Raw genomic sequence first — 27,835 nt, 5'->3', positions numbered from 1 at the left:
AGTTGTATGCATATGTACATATGTATGTACTTTAATTAGAAATATGAACGAGTTTGGCTTACGCTAAGCAGATGTAAGTCTTGCATTCGATTTGGGTGATTTCTTACAACTTTTGAAGAAGCAACGAATTGAATTTGAAAATTTTAAGAAGTAATAGTTGGAAGACGAATATAATAGAATAATACTTCATTTTAATTTGCGATATCTTAGATAACTGTTCGACCGAAAACCAGCTTTAAATTTATTTGAATGTTTTAAAGTATTTTAAATAACAAAAATTGATATTAGGAAGGATAGAACAAGAAGAAGTCTGAAGAATAGCCAGTTCAAGAAGGTAAGCTAACTCACTTATCAAAAATTGTCCATCTTCTGGGGTATTCGCCGTTGCCAATGTTTAAGGGACCATAAATCTTCCGCAAAATCTTTCTCTCGAAAACTCCTCTCATCGGATGTTGTCATCGTCCACGCTTCTGCGCCATACCTCAGGACGGGAATAATGAGCAACTTATACAGTTTGATTTTGGTTCGTCGAGTGTGGACTTTACTTATCAATTGCGTACTCAGTTCAAAGTAGCAAGTCGCCGTGGATAGCTTCATATAAAATCAATAAATCAAACATATTTTGTTAATAACCGTTATTTGACGAAGAAAAAATAAATAAATTTGAATTTTTGAGAGACTTTGAACAAACACACATTTTTTTTTGTCAAATTTTCGTTTGTGCTATTTGAAAATATCAAATAAAAATCTAGTAAAAAGAAAAACACCATAAAATAACTAGATAATGTAATTTGAAAGATGTGTGCAAACTTATCGAGAAATCATGTTCACCAACTTTAAAAATTGAGTTTTGAAGTAAACGCGTTTAAAGTTTTAAATTGAAACTGACATAGTCTGATTGGCGGATCTTCCAAAGGGTTTATCACTTAGAACTATACTCGTACAGATTTTCAATTTTTGGAGAATATTTCAAACATTTTGTACTATTTATCAAGATAAAATCTATTTTTTGGGCGTGGTTATTATCAGATTTCGCTCATTTTCATACCGCATAATGAAGTACAATAAATGTCTCCGGAATAACCCCATATCTTACTCGTTTAATTTTATATATAGAAACAATTATTTGAATTCAATCAAATTCTTCTAACTACTTATGAACTTAAGATTGCGTCACGAACAAAAACTTGTCCATGTTTTTGCACATTGATCAAAGAGGCAAGCCTTTTCGACTTCCAAAGGAAAATTTACACTGATTAAACTCAAGAAGAAAGAGAAACAATAGATGAAATCGTCATACATTCATCTGATTCCAATCGGTAGTCCGATCGCTGAATAGTTAATGTGTGGTGAAAGTTGTACAAAACGTCCGAAAGCACAGAATCGGCTGGCAAGGTTTTGGTAAGTTGTTTCTCGAATGCAGTAAAGCAATAAACAAATAATACTAATGTAAGCTATTGGATCGATGGGACGTCGACAATATTGCTCTTTCATCAAAACAACTCTTCGACTCATCCAACTTGTGATAGTTTGATAAATTCAAAGAATTAAGCAATATTTTCGTACCTCACTCTCCCCCAACGATTATTTCCTCTATCCCACATATACAGACCTGCTCAAAATAATAGGTACACCAAACTTTGGCAAGCAGACCACATCAAAAATAATTTTTAATCAAATTTGAAGAAAAGTGCAGACGCAATTCTATTCATTAGATATTTACAAGTAAATTAAAAAAAAACTTCACGTTTGAATAAAGCAAAACAAAGAAATGTGGATCTAAACATGTTACATAGCCTAAATCAGCCTGCTCAAAATAATAGGTACACCAATGATGAGACATTTACTATAGAAAAATAAATTATGATACAAGCGATTGTGAAAGAAGTGTACGTCGACCAAATGGAAAGAATGAGTATAACAGTTTTGTTCATTGAACGGTTGTCTAAACGAGTTAGATCAGGGATAACTAAACTAGCCATAAATACAGCAATGAAAGTGCAATTTGGTACAAAAAATTGTTCCAGGAAGGGCCATATTTGGATGTAATTTTTGTGGGAAAGCACATATCTCGTAAACTACTAAAGCTATATCAACGAAACTCTCAGGAGTCGTTTTCTACAGACATATCCTTATATAGTCCAAAAATGGATATAGGAAGTCTGATTATAACCACGCTCACCTCCCATACAAGGTTATGTTGAAAACTACTAAAAATGCCAGCAGAAATCTTCAATTTCATTATAAAAAAGGTACAGAAGAGCTACACTCAAAATGGTATACAAAATTTTAAATGGGCGTGGTTCCGCCGATTTATGGGTCAAAAACCATATCTTCGAAACTGCACGACCTATTTCAATGAAATTCGGTTTGTGATATTTTCCTTGCATCCCAATGATATTTTGTGAAAATAGGCCAAATCGGTTCACAACAACGCCTACTCCCATAAATAAGGACTTTGAAGTCGATCCGAATCGTTTACTTTACAATATATAAAGTTTGTACTAGTGAAGATATCGGAACAGAACTTTGCATAGAAGGGCTAATATATTTTTTCCGAAAATATAGGTAAGTTTCTCAGATATTTTGAAGAAATTCAGAGGGAATATTTTTCTTCTAATAATATGTCTCCGTGCCAAAAATGAGTGAAATCGGGTCATAAGCTCCCATATATGTACCAAATATTAGGGTTTTGAAACTTTCAATGAATTGTATACCATACTAGCAGACCCGGCCACACGTTTTTGTGGCTAAGGTATACATTAAATTAGTAAATCTTTCAATGCAGAGAAAAAATTCTTACGCATAAAGACGAAAACGTTATAGCCGATAAATTTTAAAATGATTGATAGACATTATTGTAGATCTGTGTTAAGCGTAAATCATCATAATTTGTAAAACTTTGATTTTTTAATCGTATATTGGAGAAAGTAACAAATGACCAAATTTCATAGTTAAATTAAATTAGTCTGTGGGCTAATTGAATACGTCATCCTGGTTTGTAGCTGTGTCAACTCTCCTTTAACGAAATTCTAAATTGTCGCATTAAGATCAAAGAGATCCTTGTGTTTTACCACCAATATATTATATTATATTATATGGTTATATGGTTATATATTATGGTTTCATGTCAGGAAAAAGGATGAATAAGCTCCACTTTCGAGGCCATGAAGTGACAGAAACCCGTTAAAAATGTTATTAATCCATCGAGGTGTCAACTGCGTCGCTACCATTTTCAACTATTTCTACAATCGCAGTATGATATTTTTGGAAAAACACTCGTATTTTATTTGTTAATTGGCGATTCTTTATGTGTCGCCACAAATTAGATGATTTTAGGAATGTGATTAGTTCGTCAGCAACAGTTGATCCAGGAATAGTCTGGCGAAAATCACCTGCCAGCAGAATCATGACTTCACCAAAAATATTTTCGTTGTCGCGTAAATCTTTTAAAGTCCTGTGCAGTACCTTTAGCGACTTGAATATCTGGAAAATCTTCTTTATGCTCTTTTTTTGGCGATTTTGCAGACTGGTGTTTCGTTGATTTGCAATTTAGGAGTAATTTCAAGGCCGAATTGCCGTTTGTCGGCCTACTAACAGGCGCCAAGTTGCCCCTATTCCCATTATAACTGGGCGTTGAATATGAGTGAAATCGGTTAGGAATTACCTCAACCCTCATGTACTATATATGCTGATTTTCGTTATTCTATTGGACTTTATTTCAAATTGTGTGTAATAAAATTACATCAATAAATTGCGAGAGTATAAAATGTTTGGTTGCCTTTCCCTACTTGTTACAAATTGTTTTGGTCTATCAATACAGCATTATACAATTGAATAATGATAGAAATATTTTAACAAATCAACAATGACAACTTTGAAAATAATATTATTTTTTGTTTTATTTTTTTATAATTTTGTTGTCAATTCAAATAAAATCATCTTCTTGTTATCTTCCTCACAATTTTTCCATATTTACTTTCTTTCTAATCTTTCCCTGGCCTTCCATAAATATTTCTAAACTAAAATTAGCCAGATCGGTTTGGCCCTTCTATACTTTTTGCGAGACTAACGACACAAATTGTTTGTATGGGAGATTAGAAAATTGTGGATTTAAGACTTTTTCAGGCAATTTTTAAAATTTTTCTCTCCGTAAGATTCATCCCGGTACCTCTAGAAACATTCTAAAAAAAAGAATTTGTGAAATCGGTTTAGCGGTTCTCGAGTTATGCGCTTAGCAACACATTTTGCGATTCATTTTTATATTATAGAAAGATGTGAATATGCCAAATATGTGAGTCTAATTGTGTGTTATATTAATAAAATTAAATAAATAAATTTCTTAACTTAACCCTTCCTTACTGGTTTAATATCTCCATTTTTCCAATTTTTCTTTTTTTCCTCAGGTCCTAGCCAATCTAAATGGTTTCAAAGCAAAGATTTACCTTATACTCAACAAAGTTGGAAGTTTTGTAGCTATTCATTTTGGTAGCTTGTCCTTTTAGAAGCACCTGTGAACTATTTAAGCACTAACTTCATTCCCATTTTTTGCTGCCCTCGCCTCTGATTGGCAATACATTGGTAAACTAGTAATCGTTGCAAAACCGGATTTCCGACCGATCCTGAATACATAGCAAAATATGAATATTTAAAGATTTCGTTGTTTTTGAATGTGGAGGTAAATACCCGAGTATTGGCTTTACTTAAATACATTGTATATGCAAATTAAATTTTTCTATCAATTGAGATTTTCCCTATTACGAACTGCTACTAAACCATTTTCACCTCTCTGAATGAACAATGAAAATCTTAAGGAATATGCACACGTGTACTTTCTACTCGTGTTCATGACTTAGAGAGGATCAATTTCACATGCACACGAATGTGTTTAATCTATTGTGGAGAGTACAAAGAAAATTAATTAAGCAGAAAAAGAGCAATAGGCACCATAACGGAAGTGGCCGAAACGCACAAGACAAAAAACTACTTAACAGAAACAGAAAAAAACCTAAAAGAATCTTATGAATTAACTCAAGTGGTCGTTTGCAGAAAATAAAAAAAAAAAACAAACACACAAATGGAAAACGGCCAAGTCAAAGCCAGAAGAACGCACGAGACCAGCAGACGCCCCAACAACAGATGCTGATCTAATAGAAAGAAGCTGAATTTCGCAAAAAAAATTAAATAAAAATCGCCAAAATGCAGCTGTAAGGTGAAAACACACAAAACAACCAACACTTTTTTTAAACCGGGTAAAGAAAAGGCGCAAGCATACGAACAATAAAATTGATCGTTTCAATGACTTAAAAAAAACTTGCGAAAATTTCCACAGAAGTCCGATTTACTGCAATTTTATTCAACAGAAATGGAACGGTACACAAATTTCAATGGCAATTAGACAGAAACCGAAAACAAATGGGCGCAAAGGGCACAAAATGGTCAACGCACGAGCGCTGGTTGCATTGGTAGCAGATACGGCTCTCGCTCGAAGAAACCACCTCCAAAGAAAATTGCAATATTGTAATATTGTCGAATTACACAATTAACGCCAAATTGCCGGGCCGACACAAATACTTATAGGTACAACAATGGATCCATGCTACATGCAGACAGTTTGAAGAGCTGCTGGGTTCGGTGGTGACTTTTTGACATTTTATAGCCACTTAACATGTGATAAAATATTATCAAAATACAATGGACCACCACTGTGTGCGTTGCTGCCCAACACGAACAGTTTACACTGAACGAACACGATCACACATCGGCATTAACGCTCATTCATTCATTCATACGCTCGGCCAACCGATCGCACGGACAATCGCTCGATCATTAACAAAAGCGCACAGCGTTGCCTCCAGTCTCTAGTTGAAAAGAGAGCAAGCCAATAAAAAGGACAATTCATAATCCTTAAATGCTATTATCTATCGGAGTTTTATGTAAGAATTTTCGGTTTTCGAAGAATATCAAGGATTGTCATCAGAACAACGCCAGCCAAACCGACGACATAGCTGACTCGCCCCATTGTGCGCATACTCTTAATGCATACACCGAGATCCTCGCTACACAAGAAAAACAAAGTAGTTTGTAGCATCGACTGAAGTGCTCAGTGATCGATGAATGAAATGCATGAATGAAAGTGTGAGAGGGCAAACAAAAGCTACGTTGTACCGTTGTGACGCTGACTTCGATTTTGACAAACTACAACGCATAATAGCAATAAAATTTTTGACAAAATGTTACGAAAAACTCCAAAAATTACAAAAAAATCTCGTTTCACAAATCGATCAGTAAACGAGGAGACATTGGCCAATTGTAAACCGAGAGCGCGCATCAGTTCGTCTGTGTCGCTTCGGTTATGTGCGGTATGTATTTGTTGTTTGTCTAAGAAAATTCGTGTAATGAATCAAATTGGTCCCTGTGGAGTTATGGTGTTGGTATTAAATGGAAAAAATCAATTATGTATGGTGTAAGGGCCTGTAGTATTAGCGTAAAGTGGCAATGAATGCTATAAGTAATTGTCATTGTTGTAGGTGTTTTTGTTCTATGAAGTATATCTGCAAGCCAATTTGCAGCGCCATAATTTTGGGCTACTTTAACGATCACTTCTTAAATATTTTTTCGTCTTTTAGTACGCACTTATTATTATTTTGATAACTTCGACTTGCGTCTGGTTGTGTCTGTTTGAGTCTCCGGGAACGAGTTAAAAAGATTTAATTAAATTATTGACCGAAGTATTTTATAATTTAATATCTAGAGCAATAATGCTTATCACCGTTTAAAGTCGGATATTTTTCATCCAAATTTCTTCCCTACTACTTTTTGTATGCAACTATAATATTTCTCCTAGTGTATACCCATAACCATTTTATAATTTTGGTGTAGTATTTTTATAGTAGTGTAGACCAAATAGGTTCACCTGCATAACCTCCAGAGCTCTTTTGCGAATGTAGAGGTCATATTCGGCACCTTTCTGGTCAATAGAGGAGATTTTGACAACGTAAATATTACACACAAGTGTTACAAGGCACTAGAGAAAATTAATATTGGTTCTCAAAACTTATAAGAATAAGAGACAGAAAGATTCGACCACGAGAGTCTACCCTCAAGAAATGGATCCGATATTAACAGTACCAATATTACACACCATTGGTAATTCGAAAATATGCCTCGCTATATTGCCAAGAGTTTTGAGGTTGGCAAAGAGATTGTGTAACCAGGTGGGATTCAAAATTTGAAGTAGGGAAATAGGTGCGCTCAACGAAATCAAGTATGTAAGCCTTACACTAGATACTAAACTTCGATGAAATACGCATGTGTAACACCTTGGTGAGTAAATTGTGTGCTGCACAGAAATCTTTAAATTAGGTTAGGTTAGTAGGCGGATCTCTGCATATGCAGAGTTGGACAGACTTGTAGTGTTTTGAGTGATGTCTTTTATATTAATAGATTATTTTAATAGATCAAAAAGACCCTTATGATCCAGCAAAGCGTTTGGAATCTGTTACAAACTTTTTGAGTCGGCTAATGTTAATTCTAGCCAATGAGCTATATTCGCCGAAGATCAGCCTTCCAAGGTGTTTCAAGACGCAAGTGGACCATGGACTGCCAATCCTCACCCATTCCAATGTTAATGTTGTTAAGGTACCCTCTCTTGCAAGATTATCCGCTTTGTAGTTACCAACGATTCCGTAGTGATCGATAGAAAACTCCTCCTTTAGGTGTATGTACAAAATTAACGTGAGACGATAGTAATATTATATATGAGCAGTAGCGTAGGCCTCGAGTTTTTCACAGACTGCCGGTAACGAAAGTTACATCTAAAAGAGAGATCCATTGACTAATAAATTGATGACAGACGGAAAAATAGTTTCAGGAGACATTGGCATGTTGGCTCTGTGGAATAGGTTTTGTGTGTAATTATAAAAGTAACAAAAAAATATATATTATTACGGGAAAATTATGTTATTTTAATATCGAATTTGCGGTATATACATATTATCACTGTCAGATAAAATAAATTTCCAAATTCGAAACTATGGTATGGAAGGAGAGTAAAAATATCAACTATTTAATTTTTTAAGTCGATCAAAGTAACGAGTACAATAAAGCCGGTACCAGTAAACTTTCGAATTATTCAGCAAAACATCAAAGGCATAACGCCGACAGCTCCAAAAACTAAACTAAACAATAAGTACTCACATGATTAGAAAGGTAAAAAACATTTCGTTAGTTTTTCATAATGTTCAATGACACGCAGTATTTTCCACAAAAATCAATTCTTAGTTTTCATTCAAGAAGTTTCATTCATTCAATCGATAAAAGGTCACTACAGTACGACAAGCACACGTGATCACTTCGTCCAGGTGTGCAGGTAGCCAACTGTGAAATTCGTCCTATTTTCGGTTTCATTGAGCGCGGCTCAGGAGACAACGACACGATTTTATAGCGGCCATTGTGGGAGAAACTGACCGCAGAGATTACATGGGACCTATTTATTTATTTATGTTTTTTTTGTAATTTTTGCATTCAAACATTATTTTCAGTGCTAAAGAATACACTGACTGTTTTTTATTGTGGTCATTTTGAGGTTACGTTGCTTGTGTTTAAGGTTTGTACAAGAGTGTTGGGTAAATAAAAATAATTTCAGAGCATTGTGACAGGTGAAATGTAATAAATGATCGAAGCACACCCATAAGAATCAAATTTATCTCTTCTATATATAAGTATAATATTATATAAAGAATACATTTAACAAATGTTTTCTTAGTTTTCAAAAAGAGCAAACTATAAAATATATGCACAATGTACAATAGAAAACAATTAGATACAACCTATTTTTATATATTTTCGAATCTTCATATCCCTAATGTTGAGACCTTCACAACAATCCCATAAACATTCTATACATGAACTCAATGAGTGTGATAATAAATCGTAAAAGCAATGTACATATTTCGATCTTATCAAGAGTAGTAGTCCCGCGAGCCTCTTACCGATCGATCATCGTTTAGAGATTTATATAAATCTATAAACTATTAATAAGTAAGCTAGCTTTTTCCCGTGTTTGTTTCAATATATGTATATATTATCATTATAAAATAAATTCAAATTTGTCGAAGAAAGATTCGAATATATTACAATTTTTATACAATCCATATATGATCAACTAGGCTCAACTCTAACAAAAACTCTTGGAAACAGTCTATGTGGCAGAGAGTAGTAATAAGGTTAAAAGAAGTATGGGCTAAGTTCGGGTGTAATCGAACATTTTATACTCTCGCAACATAATCTATTATTAAAATGATATACAACTTGACTTATCTATTCGACATAAGGTATATCTGAACTCATTTTCTCCACCAATCTAAATTATATCCAAGAATATACATTCACTTAATCTTGATAAGATATATGTATATGAAATAAAGTTCACTTAATATATGGTATATGGGAGCTAGTGGACGTAATTACATAATTTCGCAATTTCTGTCATTATTTACATTGGCGAAAAATAAAATATTGGCCTTTTGACTCTACGAGAAATGTCATATTAATGTACACATATTTTCAATAAGATATTCATATATTTTCCAAAATATACTGTATAAAATTAACAATAAGAGGGAATTGTGTCAACAAGCTGTTAAAAGCATGTTATGAATTCAACTTGTCAAAATATATTTAAAATTAACTCGAAAATTTATTCTGCTGATAAGACTATCAAAAATATATTAGCAAACCGTTATGAATAATTTTCGTTTATAAAATGGCGCCGATATGCTCTCAATATTCATCCAAATGTGTATGGACACTGATTAGAACTTCCTACCCCAATTCGAGCATCACTCGTGTATTCTTTCAACATATTGAATACTAAACGATGAAGAGCAGCTTGTGTAGCGAGTCTTCTCATGCAACTCCAAGTACAACCACACCCATTGTGAACAATATTAGAATTTCCAATTTATCTCAGCGACAAACAGATACAAATCACATAAATTCCTATTGTGAGGCTATGAAATGATAATCAGTCGTCAAGTACGATGGCCGCGCAAACTGGTTGAGGCGCAAGGAAGCGTGCAATTTTAATTTAATTGTGAACTGATCGGCCATAAAATGTGAACAAATGATACTGTAGCGAATGCGGCGCTCGCGGCTGGGATCAAATGCAGCACAACCATTCGGAGGAGGGTAGCAACGCACTCGAAAGTGAATACGAAATAGCGGAAGGATGTATGGGAAAGGAAGGGAAGGGTTTGTTGCCGTGAGCTATTCTTCGCATTGGCAAAGTGTCGTCGAGCATATGAGGAGAATTTGTGCGACCGTACGTTTGTTCGTTCGTTCTTCGCCCCTTCACCGTCACTTAATGTTTGCTTGTGGCTTACTTTACCGCCACTATATGGCCTTTGCTACTGTTCGACGTGTTGTTGTTGTTACGCGTTGTTGCTACTTAGGTTTGCTTGTATTTGGTTTTGTTGCTTTGTTGCTGTAGCAGTCATTTATTGACATTAATTGGCAATGACATTTGCATTTGACTGATTACCATTGTTGTTCGTACTATTTGTTGTTATAGTTTGTTTACATTGTTGTTGCAGTTTAAGCTCCATTGTATGTATATACATATATACATATATGTTTCTAGGTTTGTAGTATGAAATTCATACATACATATATAGTAAGCTGCCATTGTTGCATATTAAAGGGATTTATTTTATATTTTTCGGTTTTGAAGTCGCATTTTACACACAAACATACATAGAAACATAAAAGAGAACAATCTCATGTTTGAGCGAACTCCCTTTTTGTTATTCTAAATCTCTGCAGCGCGTGTGTTATTTGTCTATTATTTATTCATTCGTTACTTCTTTTTTATGAATAATAATAACAGGACTTCAGCAGTTGTGCTTTGGACTTTTTGTTACCTCTTAATTAATTATTATTTGAATATAAAATAGAAGAAAAAGTCTTATTGACGTTTAAGTGGTTTTCGATAATCTTAATCTTAGGGATGGAAGAGTAATATATTAGGAAAGACAGATATACATATATGTTATTAAAAAATATATGTTATCTCTATCTACTGTACTTGCTTGTTGCTTAAGGGTCAATTAATATTCTAGGAGATAGACTCTTTGGATGTTCCGCCAATCAGCCTACGTTAATTTCAACGCGTTTATTTCAAAATTCAATTTTTTAAGTCGATGGACACGATTTATCGAAAAAAAATTTTATGGAAGAATTTTGCACAGATGTTGAAATTGAGTTTAGATGAAGCAATCATGATTTATGCCGTCCAAGAGCATTTTTTAGACATAAGACAGAGGAAAAATTATAAAATTTCTATTTATTCTTTTACTACTTTTTTTAAACTGAATTTGATATTTTCGTCTTAGTCTCTATCTTTAGTCTCTTCCTGGTTTCGAGCGCATTAAATGTGGAATTTTGAAACCTTTTTAGAAATACTATGGGTTTTATTTTATACCTATGTATATAACGGGGGGTTTTTTAGACTGTACAACACTCGACTGGGTATTGGACTAATATTTTTTTTCCGGGAGATTGAGTCTTTAGTAGATAAGATATATTCTCCTTTTTTGGAAGTTAGTCTTCAAATCGAAATATTTGTCTTCGAATTTCGAAAATAGGCTTAATGAAAATTATTTTTATTAGTTACTGAATGCGTTTACTAAACAATCAAAAATATGGATATAAACCACCTTTTCCTATTATTTCAATGATATATAACAATTTTCGAACAAGCTTATGTGACAGATGTTATAAGGGGTCAATGGTGAATGTTTTAAGATAATTAATTTTTATACTCTCGCAACCTGTTGCACAGAGTATAATAGTTTTGTTCACCTAACGGTTGTTTGTGTCACCAAGAAATATAAGAGTTAGATATGGGGTTATATATACATAAATGATCAGGATGACGAGTGGATTTGAAATCCGGATGTCTGTCCGTCCGTCTGTTCGTCTGTCCGTCTGTCCGTGCAAGCGATAACTTAAGTAAAAATTAAGATATCTTAATGAAACTTGGAACATATGTTCCTTGGCACCCTGAGGAGGTTGCTTTCGAAAATTGGCAAAATCGGTCCACTGCCACCCCCACAAAATGGCGGAAACCGAAAACCTATACAATGTCATAACTAAGCCATAAATAAAGTTATGAGAATGAAATTTGGAACATAGGATCCCAATAGGGAGGGGCACATTTGGATGTATTTTTTTTGGAAAAGTGGGCGTGACCCCACCCCCAAATATGTTTTTTGTATATAACTCGCAAACCAATAAAGCTATATAAACCAAACTTTATGCAGTCGTTTATTTTAGCCATTTCCTTATACAGTCCAAAAATTAAAGAAATCGGATAATAACCACCCTCACCTCCCATACAAAGGTTAGGTTGAAAATTACTAACGAAAAACGTCAGAAATTTTACATAAGAAATGGCAGAAGGAAGCTTCACTGAGATTTTTTTACAAAATGGAAAATAGGGGTGGCGTCGCCCCCTTATGGGTCAAAAACCATATCTAAGGAACTACTAGACAGATTTCAATGAAATTCGGTATATAATATTTTCTTGACACCCTGATGACACGTGTGAAAAATGGACGAAATTGGTTTACAACCACGACAACTTCCCATATAACTCATTTTTGAATTTCATCTTATTCCTTTACTTTATAATATATACATTAGGAACCAATGAAGATAGCGAAATAAAACTTTACACATACACTGTATATGATCTTTTGCATCACTTGTGAAAAAAATTGTCAAAATCGAACCATGACTTTTCAAGGCCCCTGATATCGAACATGAAGAACTCAGTGCCTAAGGGTAATTTTTCCCCGAAAATATACTTAGGTAAATCCCTCAGATATTTTAATGTAATTCATTCCCTCTGAATTTTTTTCTTATAACAGTTTCTCTCTGTACCTGAAATGGTAAAAATCGGGTCATAACTTCCCCCAGATCCCATATATCTAATAATAAGTAATATTAAATTAAGTGAGCGTATAGTCTTGGGGGATGGGGTCATATGTAGAAGTTCACGCAAGTGAGGAAAGTTTCTGATTGCCATTCACTTGGGAGTGGCCAGGAACGATTCTTTTGCATATGACTCAAGCAGCTCACGACTTCCGGTTTTAGACCAAGTATCCCCTGGGTAGCTAACAGACATCCGTTTGGAGGCGAGCTAAAGTGAGAAGGCGAAGCCCGCTTGTGCGGTTGTGCGTAGGGCTTGGGACCCACCACATAAAAAAATCTCCCCAATGAAAACAAACACCGAGCCTCGGATGAGAAACCCCCCTTTTGATGACGACCCCTGCAAACGTACTAAGGATCATGATTTGAGGGCATGCACCTGGAATGTCCGGACTCTTAATTGGGAAGGTGCCTCTGCCCAGCTGGTTGATGTCCTCATACAACTAAAGGCTGACATCACCGCCGTCCAAGAAGTGCGATGGACGGGACAAGGACGGAAGAAGGTGGGTCCTTGTGACATCTACTACAGCGGCCATATAAAGGAGCGCAAATTTGGTGTTGGATTTGTGGTGGGAGAGAGACTCCGTCGCCGAGTCCTGGCATTCACCCCGGTGGATGAACGTCTAGCCACAATCCGCATAAAAGCGAGGTTCTTCAACGTATCGCTGATTTGCGCCCACGCCCCAACGGAAGAGAAGGACGATGTGACCAAAGACGCTTTCTATGAGCGCCTAGAACGCACCTATGAGCGCTGCCCCCGCCACGATGTCAAAATCGTGCTTGGCGATTTTAACGCCAGGGTGGGTAAAGAAGGTGTCTTTGGCACAACAGTCGGAAAATTCAGCCTCCATGACGAAACATCGCCAAACGGCCTGAGGCTGATCGACTTCGCTGGGGCCCGAAATATGGTTGTCTGTAGTACCAGATTCCAGCATAAAAAAATTCATCAAGCAACGTGGCTGTCCCCTGATCGAAACACGCGCAACCAAATCGATCACGTTGTGATAGACGGAAGACATGTCTCCAGTGTTTTAGACGTGCGTACGCTCCGAGGACCAAACATTGACTCGGACCATTATCTAGTAGCAGCAAAGATACGCACTCGCCTCTGTGCAGCAAAGAACGCCCGTCAACAAACACAAGGAAGGTTCGCCGTCGAAAAGCTGCAATCACAACCGACAGCCGAACGATTTTCTACTCGACTTGCACTCCTGCTCTCTGAGAGCACTCATCAGCATCTCGATATAAGGGAGCTGTGGAACGGCATCTCAAACTCATTGCATACCGCTGCAGCCGAAACAATTGGTCTACGGCAACGCCAAAAAACCAGTTGGTACGATGAGAATTGTCGTTCCGCAGTGGAGAGAAAACAGACTGCCTACCTCGCAACGTTGCGATCGACCACAACACGTTCGGGGTGGGATAGATATCGAGAACTGAAGAGGGAAGCGAGACGCATTTGCAGACGTAAAAAGAAAGAGGCCGAAATGCGTGAGTATGAAAAGCTTGAAAAGCTGGCCGACATGGGTAATGCTCGAAAATTTTATGAAAAGATGAGGCGATTAACAGAAGGTTTCAAGACCGGAGCATTATCATGTAGGGACCGAGAAGGTAATCTGGTAGCGGATGTCCAGAGCACACTGGGATTATGGAGGGAACACTTCTCCGACCTGCTCAATGGCAGTGAAAGTACAACACCAGGAGATGGCGAACCCGATTCCCCAATCGATGACGATGGAATAGATGTTCCATTACCCGACCATGAAGAAATTCGAATAGCAATTGCCCGCTTGAAGAACAACAAAGCGGCGGGGGCCGATGGATTACCGGCCGAGCTATTCAAATACGGCGGCGAAGAACTGATAAGGTGCATGCATCAGCTTCTTTGTAGAATATGGTCGGAAGAAAGCATGCCTGACGATTGGAATCTTAGTGTGCTCTGCCCAATCCATAAGAAGGGAGACCCCACAATCTGCGCCAACTACCGTGGTATAAGTCTCCTCAATATCGCATATAAGGTTTTGTCGAGCGTATTGTGTGAAAGACTAAAGCCCACCGTCAACGAACTGATTGGACCTTATCAGTGTGGCTTTAGACCTGGAAAATCCACAATGGACCAGATATTCACCATGCGCCAAATCTTGGAAAAGACCCGAGAGAGAAGAATCGATACTCACCATCTTTTTATCGATTTTAAAGCTGCCTTCGATAGCACGAAAAGGAGCTGCCTTTATGCCGCGATGTCTGAATTTGGTATCCCTGCAAAACTAATACGGCTATGTAAGCTGACGTTGAGCAACACCAAAAGCTCCGTCAGGATCGGGAAGGACCTCTCCGAGCCGTTCGATACCAAACGAGGCTTCAGACAGGGTGACTCACTATCGTGCGACTTCTTCAATCTATTGCTGGAAAAAATAATACGAGCTGCAGAACTAAATAGAGAGGGTACAATCTTCTACAAGAGTGTACAGCTCCTGGCGTATGCCGATGATATTGATATCATCGGAAGCAACAACCGCGCCGTTTGTTCTGCGTTTTCCAGACTAGATAAAGAAGCGAAGCGTATGGGTCTGGTGGTGAATGAGGACAAGACGAAATATCTCCTGTCATCAAACAAACAGTCAGCGCACTCGCGTCTTGGCTCCCACGTCACTGTTGACAGTCATAACTTTGAAGTTGTAGATAATTTCGTTTATCTGGGAACCAGCATTAACAACACCAACAATGTCAGCCTTGAAATCCAACGCAGAATCACTCTTGCCAACAGGTGCTACTTTGGACTGAGTAGGCAATTGAAAAGTAAAGTCCTCTCTCGACGAACCAAAATCAAACTCTATAAGTCGCTCATTATTCCCGTCCTGATGTATGGCGCTGAAGCGTGGACGATGACAACATCCGATGAGACGACTCTTGGGGTTTTCGAGAGAAAGGTTTTGCGCAAGATTTATGGTCCTCTAAACATTGGCAACGGCGAATACCGCAGACGATGGAACGATGAGCTGTACGATTTATACGACGACATTGACATAGTTCAGCGAATAAAAAGACAGCGGCTACGCTGGCTAGGTCATGTTGTACGGATGGAAGAAAACAATCCAGCTCTGAAAGTATTCGATGCAGTACCCGCTGGAGGAAGCCGCGGAAGAGGACGACCTCCACTCCGGTGGAAAGACCAAGTGCAAAGTGACCTGGCTTCACTTGGTGTTTCCAGTTGGCGCCAAAAAGCAAAAAGGAGGAATGAGTGGCGCGCTCTGGTGGATTCGGCTATAATCGCTTAAAGCGGTTCCTACGCCAAATATATATATATATATAGTCTTCGATATATTGTATCTTGGTGGTGAAAACGAGTGAAATCGGTTTAGGAATTACCTCAGTCTCCATATACTATTTATGATGATTTTCGTTATTCTATTGAACTTTATACCCAATATATGAGTCGAATTGTGTTATCTTTATAAAATTACATCAATAAATTGCGAGAGTATAAAATGTTCGGTTACACCCGAACTTAGCCCTTCCTTACTTGTTAATTAATTAGCTTAGACTCTTTGTTGACACTTTGATTTATCGGGAAATACGAATGAAATAAGTCATGTCAATACCTTCTCCTATCTCTCATAGACACAATTTTATAATTTATGACTTAATGGTGTATATACCAGTTTGTGTGCGAGATATGTCAATGAAAGTATGTATGCGCGTTGGATATATTATACACTAATATCATCCTAAATATCAAGTCACTTAATAACACTTATTTATGTTATGAATAAGATTTTTATAATGAGATTATGCAGATATGTATCCAAATATTTTGCTCGCATTTCATGTCTCAAATTTTGAACGTTGAACGAGTAATGACATTATTATTTACCTTAATATAATTTTTTTTTAATTATAAATAATGATTTCGTATTAAGGCACAAATATATTCTATAAGTAAATACAGTAGTTTTCCGAAATAACGAAAACTTTAATTGTCAGCCTGTTCGTTACATCGAATTTTTCGTTAATTCGAGTACACACTTAGAATTAGCTTTTTCAATTAATATCCGTAAATTGCATTATTTATTAAAAAAAAAATAAAACCGTAACAGAAAAATTCAAATGTTGAGATAAACGAAGTAATGTGCTGAAAAAGCAAATTAACGTTATATGTCGTCAAAATATTTTTTCTTTAGTAATACTCGTCATTTCTGACAGCTATTTAAAAACTGATTAATCGTCGTTTGCTTCGTTGGAATACGAAGATTATATTTGATGGCTCCTTCCTGAAGTTAAATCGGTGGACACTTTAAATGAATTTTTTTACATAATTCCGACACAATAATTTTAAGTTTTTCTATTAAATTCAATATTTCTCTCGTACTCATTTTTTCAATTGGCACATTTCTTTTGAATTTTTTTCAAATTATATTTTTAACTCTGTTTTAACCACGATTTATTTGATTTTTGTTGCAATGAAACTACCTTATACATACATATATGAACATATATGAACATATATATACATACGTATATACATATATATGTGCATGCAGATGAAAAGGTAGCATCCGTTGTTGGTGCACGACAAATGGCGCGTGGTGCTACGGTGCTATGGTGCTACCAGCGTTATCAGCTGCTCTTGAAGGCAACATTGTAACCTCACTAACTATAAATTCATAAGTACACACATATCTCGAATCTTTTGAATTGAAATCAATGAATCTACAATAAACCAACCTTTTGGCAATTACACAATATTTCCATACATATGTTTTTCTCCCCCTAATTTTTGTTGTTTTTCCAAGCACCAACGACTCGCATTGTTGTCGCATCCCTTCCATTGGTCCTTAGCATTCGGTTTTGTTGACAAATTTTCTTCTTCTTCTTTATGTTGAGTGCACTCGTGGCGGCAACACACACACATACATTTGTATGTAGATTCTTGCATTTGTTCATAGATATGTGCATACGAGTGTTTGGTACTTAATTTATTGCATTTAATAGCTGAACAAATGTTGACATTCATTTTTTGATTTGTTGATTGAAAGAGTGTTGCCATTGTTAATTGTTATAATATCGATTAAAGTCATGCGCTGACAGCGAGTGGTTGTTGTAAATGATGATTATTGGTTAACGTTCGATTTTTTTGTTTAATACTTGAATGGGCTATATATACATATTATTTCTCTATGTATATGAACATGTCTGTTAATTTATTAATTTTTGTGGAGGGAAAGTGGGCCTTCCATTGCAATAAAACTGGGTACGATAAGTGTCAAGGCCGCATATACTGCGCGTCATCAGGATGGGGGGGCGCTATCAGCTTGCTTGGTTGATAACAAATATTTTCCATAGTATTAATAAGGCAGAAACTAAAGAAAAATCCACTACTTAATAAGTTGCGAAAAGAAATACGCCTAATTATTGATCGAACACGTTTAACCTTTTAAGTAGTGGCATCATCTCATATTTTCGGATGAGAATACATTTATTTATGAAAGCCCAGATGAAAAAAGTTTTTATTTTCATGACTTGCGCCATGGATGGACCCCATTAGAATCGGAAATATCCTCAGATCAAAGATGTAACGGAATAAAGAGCCATATTATATTATGATACCCGCAATTGCAATTTTTAACAACGACCTAGGAATGCAAATAAATTTAATCGAATTTGAAAAAGTGGATTTCCAGTTTTTTTTTTAATATTTTTGGCAATCTAGAATGGTATTTACAGCACGACAGCTGAATTTGAAGCTTGCCCGGTCTGTAAAAACATGGATACAAAGCCAATATGTCGGTGTTCTGGAGTGGCCGCCATACTCCCCAGACTTAAATATTATAGATAACGTCTAGGGATGGTTGGTTAGAAAGGTGTATGAGGGTGGTTAGCAATATACGACCAAAACCGACAAATCGATGATAATTTGGTCAACATTACACCAGATTTTATTAAAAAACGATAATTGATAATTGCATGCTTGAATGGGCGCTATCCTGATGGCACGCGGTGTATATCTCTTGGTCATGGAATTTGAAGTTCACCGGCGGACTGAAAAGTTTGTATAGCTCCTATAAAATTCTTAAAAAAAAATTTCATATTAGCTATTTATGAGGAAAATCTCCTTTTATTCAAATACAAATAAATATTTGGAAGTGAAATGATATAAATGCTAGCAATGAGAATACTCGAAGTGGTAACCAAGACTTTTCACAAAATGACCGTCCATATGGAGTTTCGTTTCATGTACTTGCAATCAGTTTTCGAAAAATTTTACTTTGATTTTATACATGGTTACGTATCTAAAGTGTATTAGATTTTTGTAAACGTTTTCTTTAAGGAGATCTTTTAGATTATCTAAAATTAATAACATTTAAAGCTTAGTTGCATGTATCTAAATGATCGTATAATATACATACATACATTTAATTATTTAAATAATATCGATTACATTAAATTAACCACTAATCATCAAACGACTTCTACGTATCAAACAATGGTGCATTTTTCTAACATTACTAATAAGATATGTACTCGTATATACAGCGACAATGACTATAGAAAATGTTTATTCGAAGTTCCAGTTCAATTTGTGTCCACTAACTCCACTTATATTTTGATTGTGTTTAAGTTTTTTATTACATCACACTAAAAACTACAAAAAATCAGTATACATACATACATATATCGGTTAGAATCTTCCTAAGGGCCTTAAACATAAGATACAACATTTTTTATAAGATGGATATTTTATAGTGTTTGTATTAAAAAAATAACGTTATAGTTATAAAAGTTGAAACGGGGTTTTCCCAAAAATATTTTACTCTCACTTCTTTGCTGATTGGTTTAAAATTTGAACAATATTATATTATCTAGAATTTAAATGTTGCATGTTTCATTTGTTATTAAAAAATAATTCTTCCTTTTCGCGGAGCTCTACCTACTATTTGGTTACCATTTTATTTTAAACGCTCTAGAATTATTTGTTATATACATTTACCTATATGGATAATAAAATAAGTAAACAAATTTTATTATTTTTATACTCTCGCAACAAAGTTGCTACGAGAGTATTATAGTTTTGTTCACATAATGGTTGTTTGTAACACCCAAAACTAAACGAGTTAGATATAGGGTTATATATACCAAAGTGATCAGGGTGAAGAGTGGAGTTCAAATCCGAATGTCTGTCTGTCCGTCCGTCGGTCCGTCCGTCCGTCTGTGCAAGCTGTAACTTGAGTAAAAATTAAGATATCTTGACGAAACTTGGCACACTTATTTCTTGGCACCATAGGAAGGTTGCTTTCGAAAATGAGCAAAATCGGCTCACTGCCACGCCCACAAAATGGCGAAAACCGAAAACACATAAAGTGCCATAACTAAGCCATAAATAAAGCTATGGAAATAAAATTTGGTATGAAGGATCGTACTATTAAGGGGCATATTTGGATGTAATTTTTTTGGGGAAGTGGGCGTGGCCCCGCCCCCTACTAAGTTTTTTGTATATATCTCGCAAACCAATAGAGCTATATAAACCAAACTTTCTGCAGTCGTTTTTTTTTAGTCAATTCCTAATGCAGTCCAAAAATGAAAGAAATCGGATTATAACCACGCCCACCTCCCATACAAAAGTTAGGTTGAAAATTACTAAAAGTGGGTTAACTCACTAACGAAAAACGTCAGAAACACTACATTTCACATAAGAAATGGCAGATGGAAGCTGCACTCAGATTTTTTTACAAAATGGAAAATGGGCGTGGCGTCGCCCACTTATGGGTCAAAAACCATATCTCAGGAACTACTCTACCGATTTCAATGAAACTTGGTTTGTAATAGTTTCCTTACATCTCAATGATATGTTGTGAAAATAGGCCAAATCGGTTCACAACCACGCCTACTTCCTATATACCAGAACTTTGAAGACAATCAAAATCGTTTACTTTACAATATATAAAGTAAGTACTAGTGAAGATATCGGAGCAGAACTTTGCACAAATACTATGTTAATAGTGTGGCAGCCCCATTCTAAAAATCGCCGAAATCGGACCATAGATTTTTAAGGCCCCATATATCGAACACGAGGACCTCGGTGCTTCTAACCTAATATTATGGTTTCCAACTTTCAATGGACTTTATACAATATATATGACGAATATGTGGGTCAAATTGTGTATTATATAATATAAATAAAGTTAAATAAATAAATTGCGAGAGTATAAAATGTTCGGTTACACCCGAACTTAGCCCTTCCTTACTTGTTTTATATACTGTAGTTTTCCGAAATAACGAATATTCGTTTTAACGAAAACCGCTTATAACGAACTAGCAAATTTGTTACATTGAGTACCTTAAATAACGAACATCGGTGATTTGTAAGTACTCGGTTTAACGAACAACACGAAGAAGACATATGAAGAAAGAGACAAAAATCAAATAACATCGAACCAGAATTAAAAATAAAACTTGAAAAAATTCAAAAGAAATGTGCAAATTGAGAAAATGTTGAATTTTATAAAAAAACTTAAAATTATCGATCAGCACCAAACAGAAGTATAGAATAAATGTCAGAATTGATCCATTTTGGAAGAATATATTGGATTTGAATTGTTTTGTTATGGTTTTTGATTTTTTAACAAAAAATTAATAAAATAATTTAATAAACTACATTTTACGGATATTTAACTCATTTTTATTGAAAAACATACCACTAAGTTAGTACCCGAATTAACGAAAAATTCGATATAACGAACAGGCCTGACAATTAATGTGTTCGTTATTTCGGAAAACTACTGTACATGGCATTTGCATACTGATAAAAAATATATGTACCAACATAAATACCAAAAATGTTTGTAATGACTTTGTAAAGAGCGTATAATACGTTCTCTCAAAATATCCCTGTTTAGCAAAGACAACAACCCGTTTGGTATGCAGTGCCTTTAAAACTGTTAAGCAATTTTTTCTTTGGGACAAGTGTTCTTAAGTATAACAGTTTCCCTCCTGCAGTATAACACTGAAATACGAAAAATATTATATATTTTTAAAATCACGAATAGGAGCGGTAATGGGTTTCAGAGAAATTATGAAGTAGCTTTCGTTTTCATATAACGGTGATTATATTGCCATTGAGACACATGTATGAACGTATGTATATGTATATAAGTCTAGTACATATATGGGTACATATTGTGAGGAAAGCTACCGTGTTGACAGTTCTTATGCGGATAAAAATCCAGAACACACAAACAGTGTTGGGGGAGTAGTAGAGTATTTGAGGTCTTCTGAACACCCTACTATATTATTCGGAGTAATGGGCCACTGCCTAAAAAATGGGCATTTTAGCTTGTGACTGCTAGTTACATATATTATGTGAAATATCAGGGATATTCAGACGCCTGTAAATCTGGTAATTAATTAGTTGATACTTCGTTGAAGCCCTTAACTGTGAATATACTTTGAGCTCTATCTCAGTAGTATGGAAAATTTTAAAATTAAAAAAAAAAAATGAAATGTTACCAAGTAACGAAAAAATTAACAAACTTGTCAGACTGGTGCTTCGTTACTTAGTAGAACGCAAAATTGTTAATTTTACAAAAACAAAAAGCACGTAAAAACTACCGATTAACGACTAACGAATTAACAAAGCTGATGTGAACACCCGTATTTGAAATATGTCTGCATTCATTAATGTTATTTTGGTCATTGGGCTAGTGAAATTGGGGATATTATGATTTTATTAGAGTTTCGAACTTATTTCTGTTATGTGCTGGTCTGTTTTATTGTTGATTTTGGAAAACTTTTTCAAATTTCTGAACTCTCGCCAACACTTTCTAACCCTACTTTTGTGTTATATCAGTGGCGTTACAGTTATTAGTCACGTTATATCGTTATTGGTGTGCTTATGATCTATTCGGGTAGAGTTTGAAATTCCATACTTTTCTTTTCTGACGATGCCACTGCAATTGACTGCTAGTGACGAGTTGAGTTAACGCAAATAACTGTAATATTGAATGATTGAGCCGTTATTTTTAACAATTTATGTAGTTGAGCTAAAATAGGAATGGTTTTGCAACTGACATAAGCTATTTTCATTTCCTCTACATATGACAAAGCCAGTCAAATGTATGTACCTACATATATATACACTCGTACATACGAGTATGTGCTATTATTTTCATACCGTTGCGAACATTTTCTCACGATAGAAACTCTTATATTTTAGATTATTTTTATATCGGAAACAAATCTATTCGCGGGTAGTATTTGTGAATTCGCTGCACGCTCAGCAGGACGCCAATTGAAACACATGTCGAACACACTTGTTGCTGCTATTTCTTCCCATGCAATCCGCAATAGTTGTTGCATTCACCAAATATACACGTTGTGAGGCACACATTATTCTCGCACACACTTTTCTTTCCCCTTGGCCCCTACCCACCCGCCGCTTACCTTCAATTGGAGTTTCCGCATGATGCGCGTCTCTTCCCAACGATCCAGTTCGTCCCATTCTTTGCCGCGTTTACGCAACAAATAGTAACGGTACATAACAATTGTGACCGCAAGCAACAGGGCCAGGCCGGTGCCCGTGGCGGCGCCTAAAACCGCCGAACTCACCATAACCATAGCCTATTGACGCAACAGCAATGGTAACTGAAGAAGGGGCCACCGGTTGCGCGATAAGGATGTGCGGGTGTGCGGATGTGATGGTGGCTTTTCGAGCTTTCCAGTCCTTTTGGCGCAATATTTTATTACAATTCACTTTTTGCACGCACGCGACAACACAACTACAAAGAAGAGTTGACGAAGTCACCTTTTTATTTTATTTCTATTTGCTGTCTTTGTTGTTTATTTATCGCTGCCAAAAAGTGCCGCTGTTGTTAACTGTAAAGAAACAAAAAAGAGAAATTTCAATGAAAATAGGTCGTCACTTGTCGTGAAATATAATTTAATGTACAGCTTTTAGGTCTATGAAATTGAATTTACGATACATTTACAAATTTTACCGTAAAATTGGAGCTCTTTGCGCACAAAACGGCATTTTCAAGGTCATAGGATTATTGCTTGCATTTGAAACGGTTAAGTTCAAGTAAAATGGGGAGCAATAAACGAATCGGAAATTGTAATCAGAGAAAGGGGTGTTTCGAAACATTTCATACTTCAAAGAGCGACTAAGTCACACATAGATATTTATAAAAGCGGTCTCCTTAAATAAGAAATTTCAAACATTCCGAATGCAATTCTTCGGCGAAATAAAGTATACAATGAAGAGCGGTTCTTGAAATTGTTAAGAAACTACACTAAATGATCAAACTATTAAAATTAAAAATAAAACAAGTAAGGAAGGGCTAAGTTCGGGTGTCACCGAACATTTTATACTCTCGCAATTTATTTATTTAATTTTATTAATATAACAAACAATTTGACACACATATAAAGTCCCTTGAAAGTTTGAAAACCCTAATATTAAGTATATGAGAGATAGTGATGAGCGATATTTCACTACCGGTGATTTTATCACTGTGATTGAAAAATCACATATAGCAACTGTGATCAATTTTTGTAAATATCAGTGATTTACAATAGCTGTTCAGTAATTTGAGTTCGATCACAGTAGCTATAGAGAAGTTCTGTATTTTTGTTCGATCACAGTACATTTACGAGTTCAGTAATTCTAATTCGATTACTGTAACAGTATCAGTTCAGTGATTCTAATTCGATCACTGTAGCAATAGCAGTTCGAAAAGTAACAATCACAGTTCAGTAGCAATACCAGTTCGAAAGTAGCAATCACAGTTCAGTACCAATATCAGTTCGAAAGTAGCAATCACTGTTCAGTACCAATATCAGTTCGAAAGGAGCAATCACTGTTTAGTGATAACATTTTATCAGATCAGAAATTTTAGTTGTGATTTTGATAATTTTGGATACGGTGATTACAAAAACAGTTAAATGTACCTAAAATTTATTAATTAAATAATTGTGATTACAAAAGCAGGTTAATTTTTAGGTATTGTTAAAATTAATAAAAATGTAAATGTAAAAAATTAAAAAAAAATGTGGAGTATAAATTCTCATAAATTCGTTTTTTTTTTTTGTTGTGATCGCAATAGCAATATAAAATCACAGTGATTTAAAAATAGCAATCACTGAAATCACAGTGATTAAAAAATAGCAATATCGCTCATCACTAATAAGAGATAGATAAAGTTCTGTTCCGATATCTTCACTAATGCTAACTTTATATATTGTAAAGTAAACTATTCAGATCGTCATCAAAGTTCTGGTATATGGGAAGTAGGCGTGGTTGTTAACAGATTTGGACTATTTTCACAACATATCATTGGATGCAAGGAAAATATTACAAACCAAGTTTCATTGAAATTGGTCGAGTAGCTTCGGAGATATGATTTTTGACCCATAAGTGGGCGGAACCACGCTATATAACCATATATAACCACATATCTAACTCGTTAACTTGCAACTTATAGAGAGTATAAAAATAACTTGCAACCAAAGTTCAATTCATTATCGACTTGTAAAGTAATAGTTTCCGACCGGTTTCCAATTTTTGGCCGATACCGATTAATCGTTGGGCGATTTTTTCATAAACAAATTTATTTAGCAAATTAAAATACGAAAGGGCGAATCACCCTATGTATATGCATATATATGTACATATATATATGAGTTTGCATTTAATTAATATTTTATTTTTTTAATATATATAGGTAGAAAAAAGTAGTTACTGGCGTTTTCTTCAAATTGCTACGTCAGCTGTATAGCAATACTTTCGTTTTTTCAAGGGCAAATAGGTGCTTTGATATTATAATTAATAAATATTTTTTTGTTCTTTTGTAACCCCCTTGTAGTTGGCGCCTGGCACCAAGTTCCTGTCTATGGTGAATGGTGTCTTATGAAAAATTTGCATTCGAAGAAACCTTTACAAATTGTCTGTGCAAGTTTTTTGCAATTAGCAACGGCATTATGAAATTGTCTTCACAATCTCAATAAGTTGTCGAGCAAATCAAAATCGAATGATTCTAAATGAATGCTAAATAAAACTTTCAATTTAAATTATTTTTTTATACTCACTAGGATTAATTGCTTCAGTCAAATATAAATGTGTTTTATAAGGTGAACGGAAGAATTTTCTTAAGAAATCAAAAAGTAAAAGGCAAAAACATGATTTAAATGTCAGTCTGTAAAAATTACTAGTTCCGGTGGCTCTGACTATGGTTCACTAATGTTTTGAACTGTGATAGAACCATACAACTTCTGACATACTTATGTATACTGATGAGATCGATATTATAAAACTGGAGAACGGTTCTATAGGTATTGCTTTCTCAAGATATCTGAGTGTAAATGAGGTTATGCATAAAGTAATGCGCCCTGTTCTCAGCTTACACTCTGACAAATATGATTCAAAAATGTCGATTGTACTCGTAACACAACATTCGCTTAAAAAACTATCAAAATGAAGAATATATATATTTGAGGGCGATTTAGAGGTGCAATGACCCTAGTCACATCTTCAACTAATTCACCCAACTTTATTTTTGTGTCCATTTATGATAAATATAGTTCTTTAGCAGAATATTTAAAGTAACGGGAACAAATATGGGCATTAAATTAAACACTAAACACTAAAATAAAACAATGGGTTTAGCGAGAAATTTATAACATTAAAATATTTAAATTAAACTCAACTTTTTCCCCGAAACAAAGCATCCACATATGCCTTAGGGAGTAACGCCACCCACATTCTCTACTACTTCTACTAACAGAAATGGAAATTATTACATACATACATATGTATATTATAAAGGCAGGTTACATATGTATGTATGTAAATACGATGGTATGGTGATAATGAAAACACCCACTGAAAGTAGCTTGGCAGTCCTTAGATGGTGTCCCTCAATAAAATGGCACTCCAATTTCAATCATTGCAAAATACACATACATATATGTATGTTAGTGTAAAATACTCGTATGTATGTGTGTGTGTGTTGCGATAACCTCTCGCTATTGGTTGTAAAAGCAAGCTGAAAGAAAGATTTGCCTAGCTTAAATTACTTAGAACTTTTTCAGCGATTTCCCCATTTTAAATTTTGCAAAAGCAATGTTGAAACGTAATATCCAAAGAGAAGAAATATAAAACCAAATTTTAAACATAGATTTTCCAATTTCGTATTTACACTGTTCAAGGTTGGTTAGGCTACAAAGAAGTGTTTAAGAAAGAAATTGTAAGCAAATTAGGAATTGAAGCAGAACCATTACCATACATACACACATTTGTACATATGAACGTACATAAGTATACACACATATATATATTAGAATTTACTTTCTTCTCATCCCAAGGTCTAATTTTCTACAGCTTTCTTATTTAAGAAGTTTAAAACGCTGTCAGGTAAAATATTAGTAATTTAAGTTTTTTTTTTCAAAATATGTCAATCATGCCAATAGAGCGTCTCCAACGCGAAAAAAGAGTTATAATATTGCCAGAAATACTTAGCGAAAACCAACAACTGACCATTAAAGAGTTATGTGCATTTAAAAATGTCAATTTAAGAAATTTTCGTATTAAATAGTACAAGATGTTTAAAACATTATCCAAAAAGCTCAAATCAATCCGAGTACAATTCCTGCATTTATCTTAAAACTAAACCCGATGGCAACGATTTCTTGCAAAGTTATGAAGTTTGTTCAAATCACACACTCATTTTTGGAATAACATTATCTATTATAATATCTTATATTTCAACTATTTTTTTCGAGCCAGTACATATGTATATGGCAAAAATTTACAAAAAATATATTGTTTTGTTTATTTAAAAATTTTTCTTTG

The 27,835-nt window shown here is 35.0% G+C and overlaps 1 protein-coding gene across 1 annotated transcript in view; it reads right to left on the bottom strand.

Moving 5' to 3' along the window:
* The window catches only part of LOC105215872 (synaptotagmin-5), a 145,075-nt gene that overhangs the window by 76,003 nt on the left and 41,237 nt on the right, over positions 1–27,835 (bottom strand). Inside the window, exon 2 of the mRNA XM_054229158.1 lies at positions 23,431–23,862. Within this exon, the coding sequence (XP_054085133.1) occupies positions 23,431–23,604 (174 nt within the window). The 5' untranslated portion in view covers positions 23,605–23,862. The remainder of the gene's footprint in view (positions 1–23,430; positions 23,863–27,835) is intronic.

Source organism: Zeugodacus cucurbitae, chromosome 4 (assembly GCF_028554725.1).
Source record: "Zeugodacus cucurbitae isolate PBARC_wt_2022May chromosome 4, idZeuCucr1.2, whole genome shotgun sequence".
In the NCBI taxonomy this organism is placed as follows: domain Eukaryota; kingdom Metazoa; phylum Arthropoda; class Insecta; order Diptera; family Tephritidae; genus Zeugodacus; species Zeugodacus cucurbitae.
Note: the sequence above shows the minus strand (reverse complement) of the source record. Positions and strands in the feature narration are given on the sequence as shown.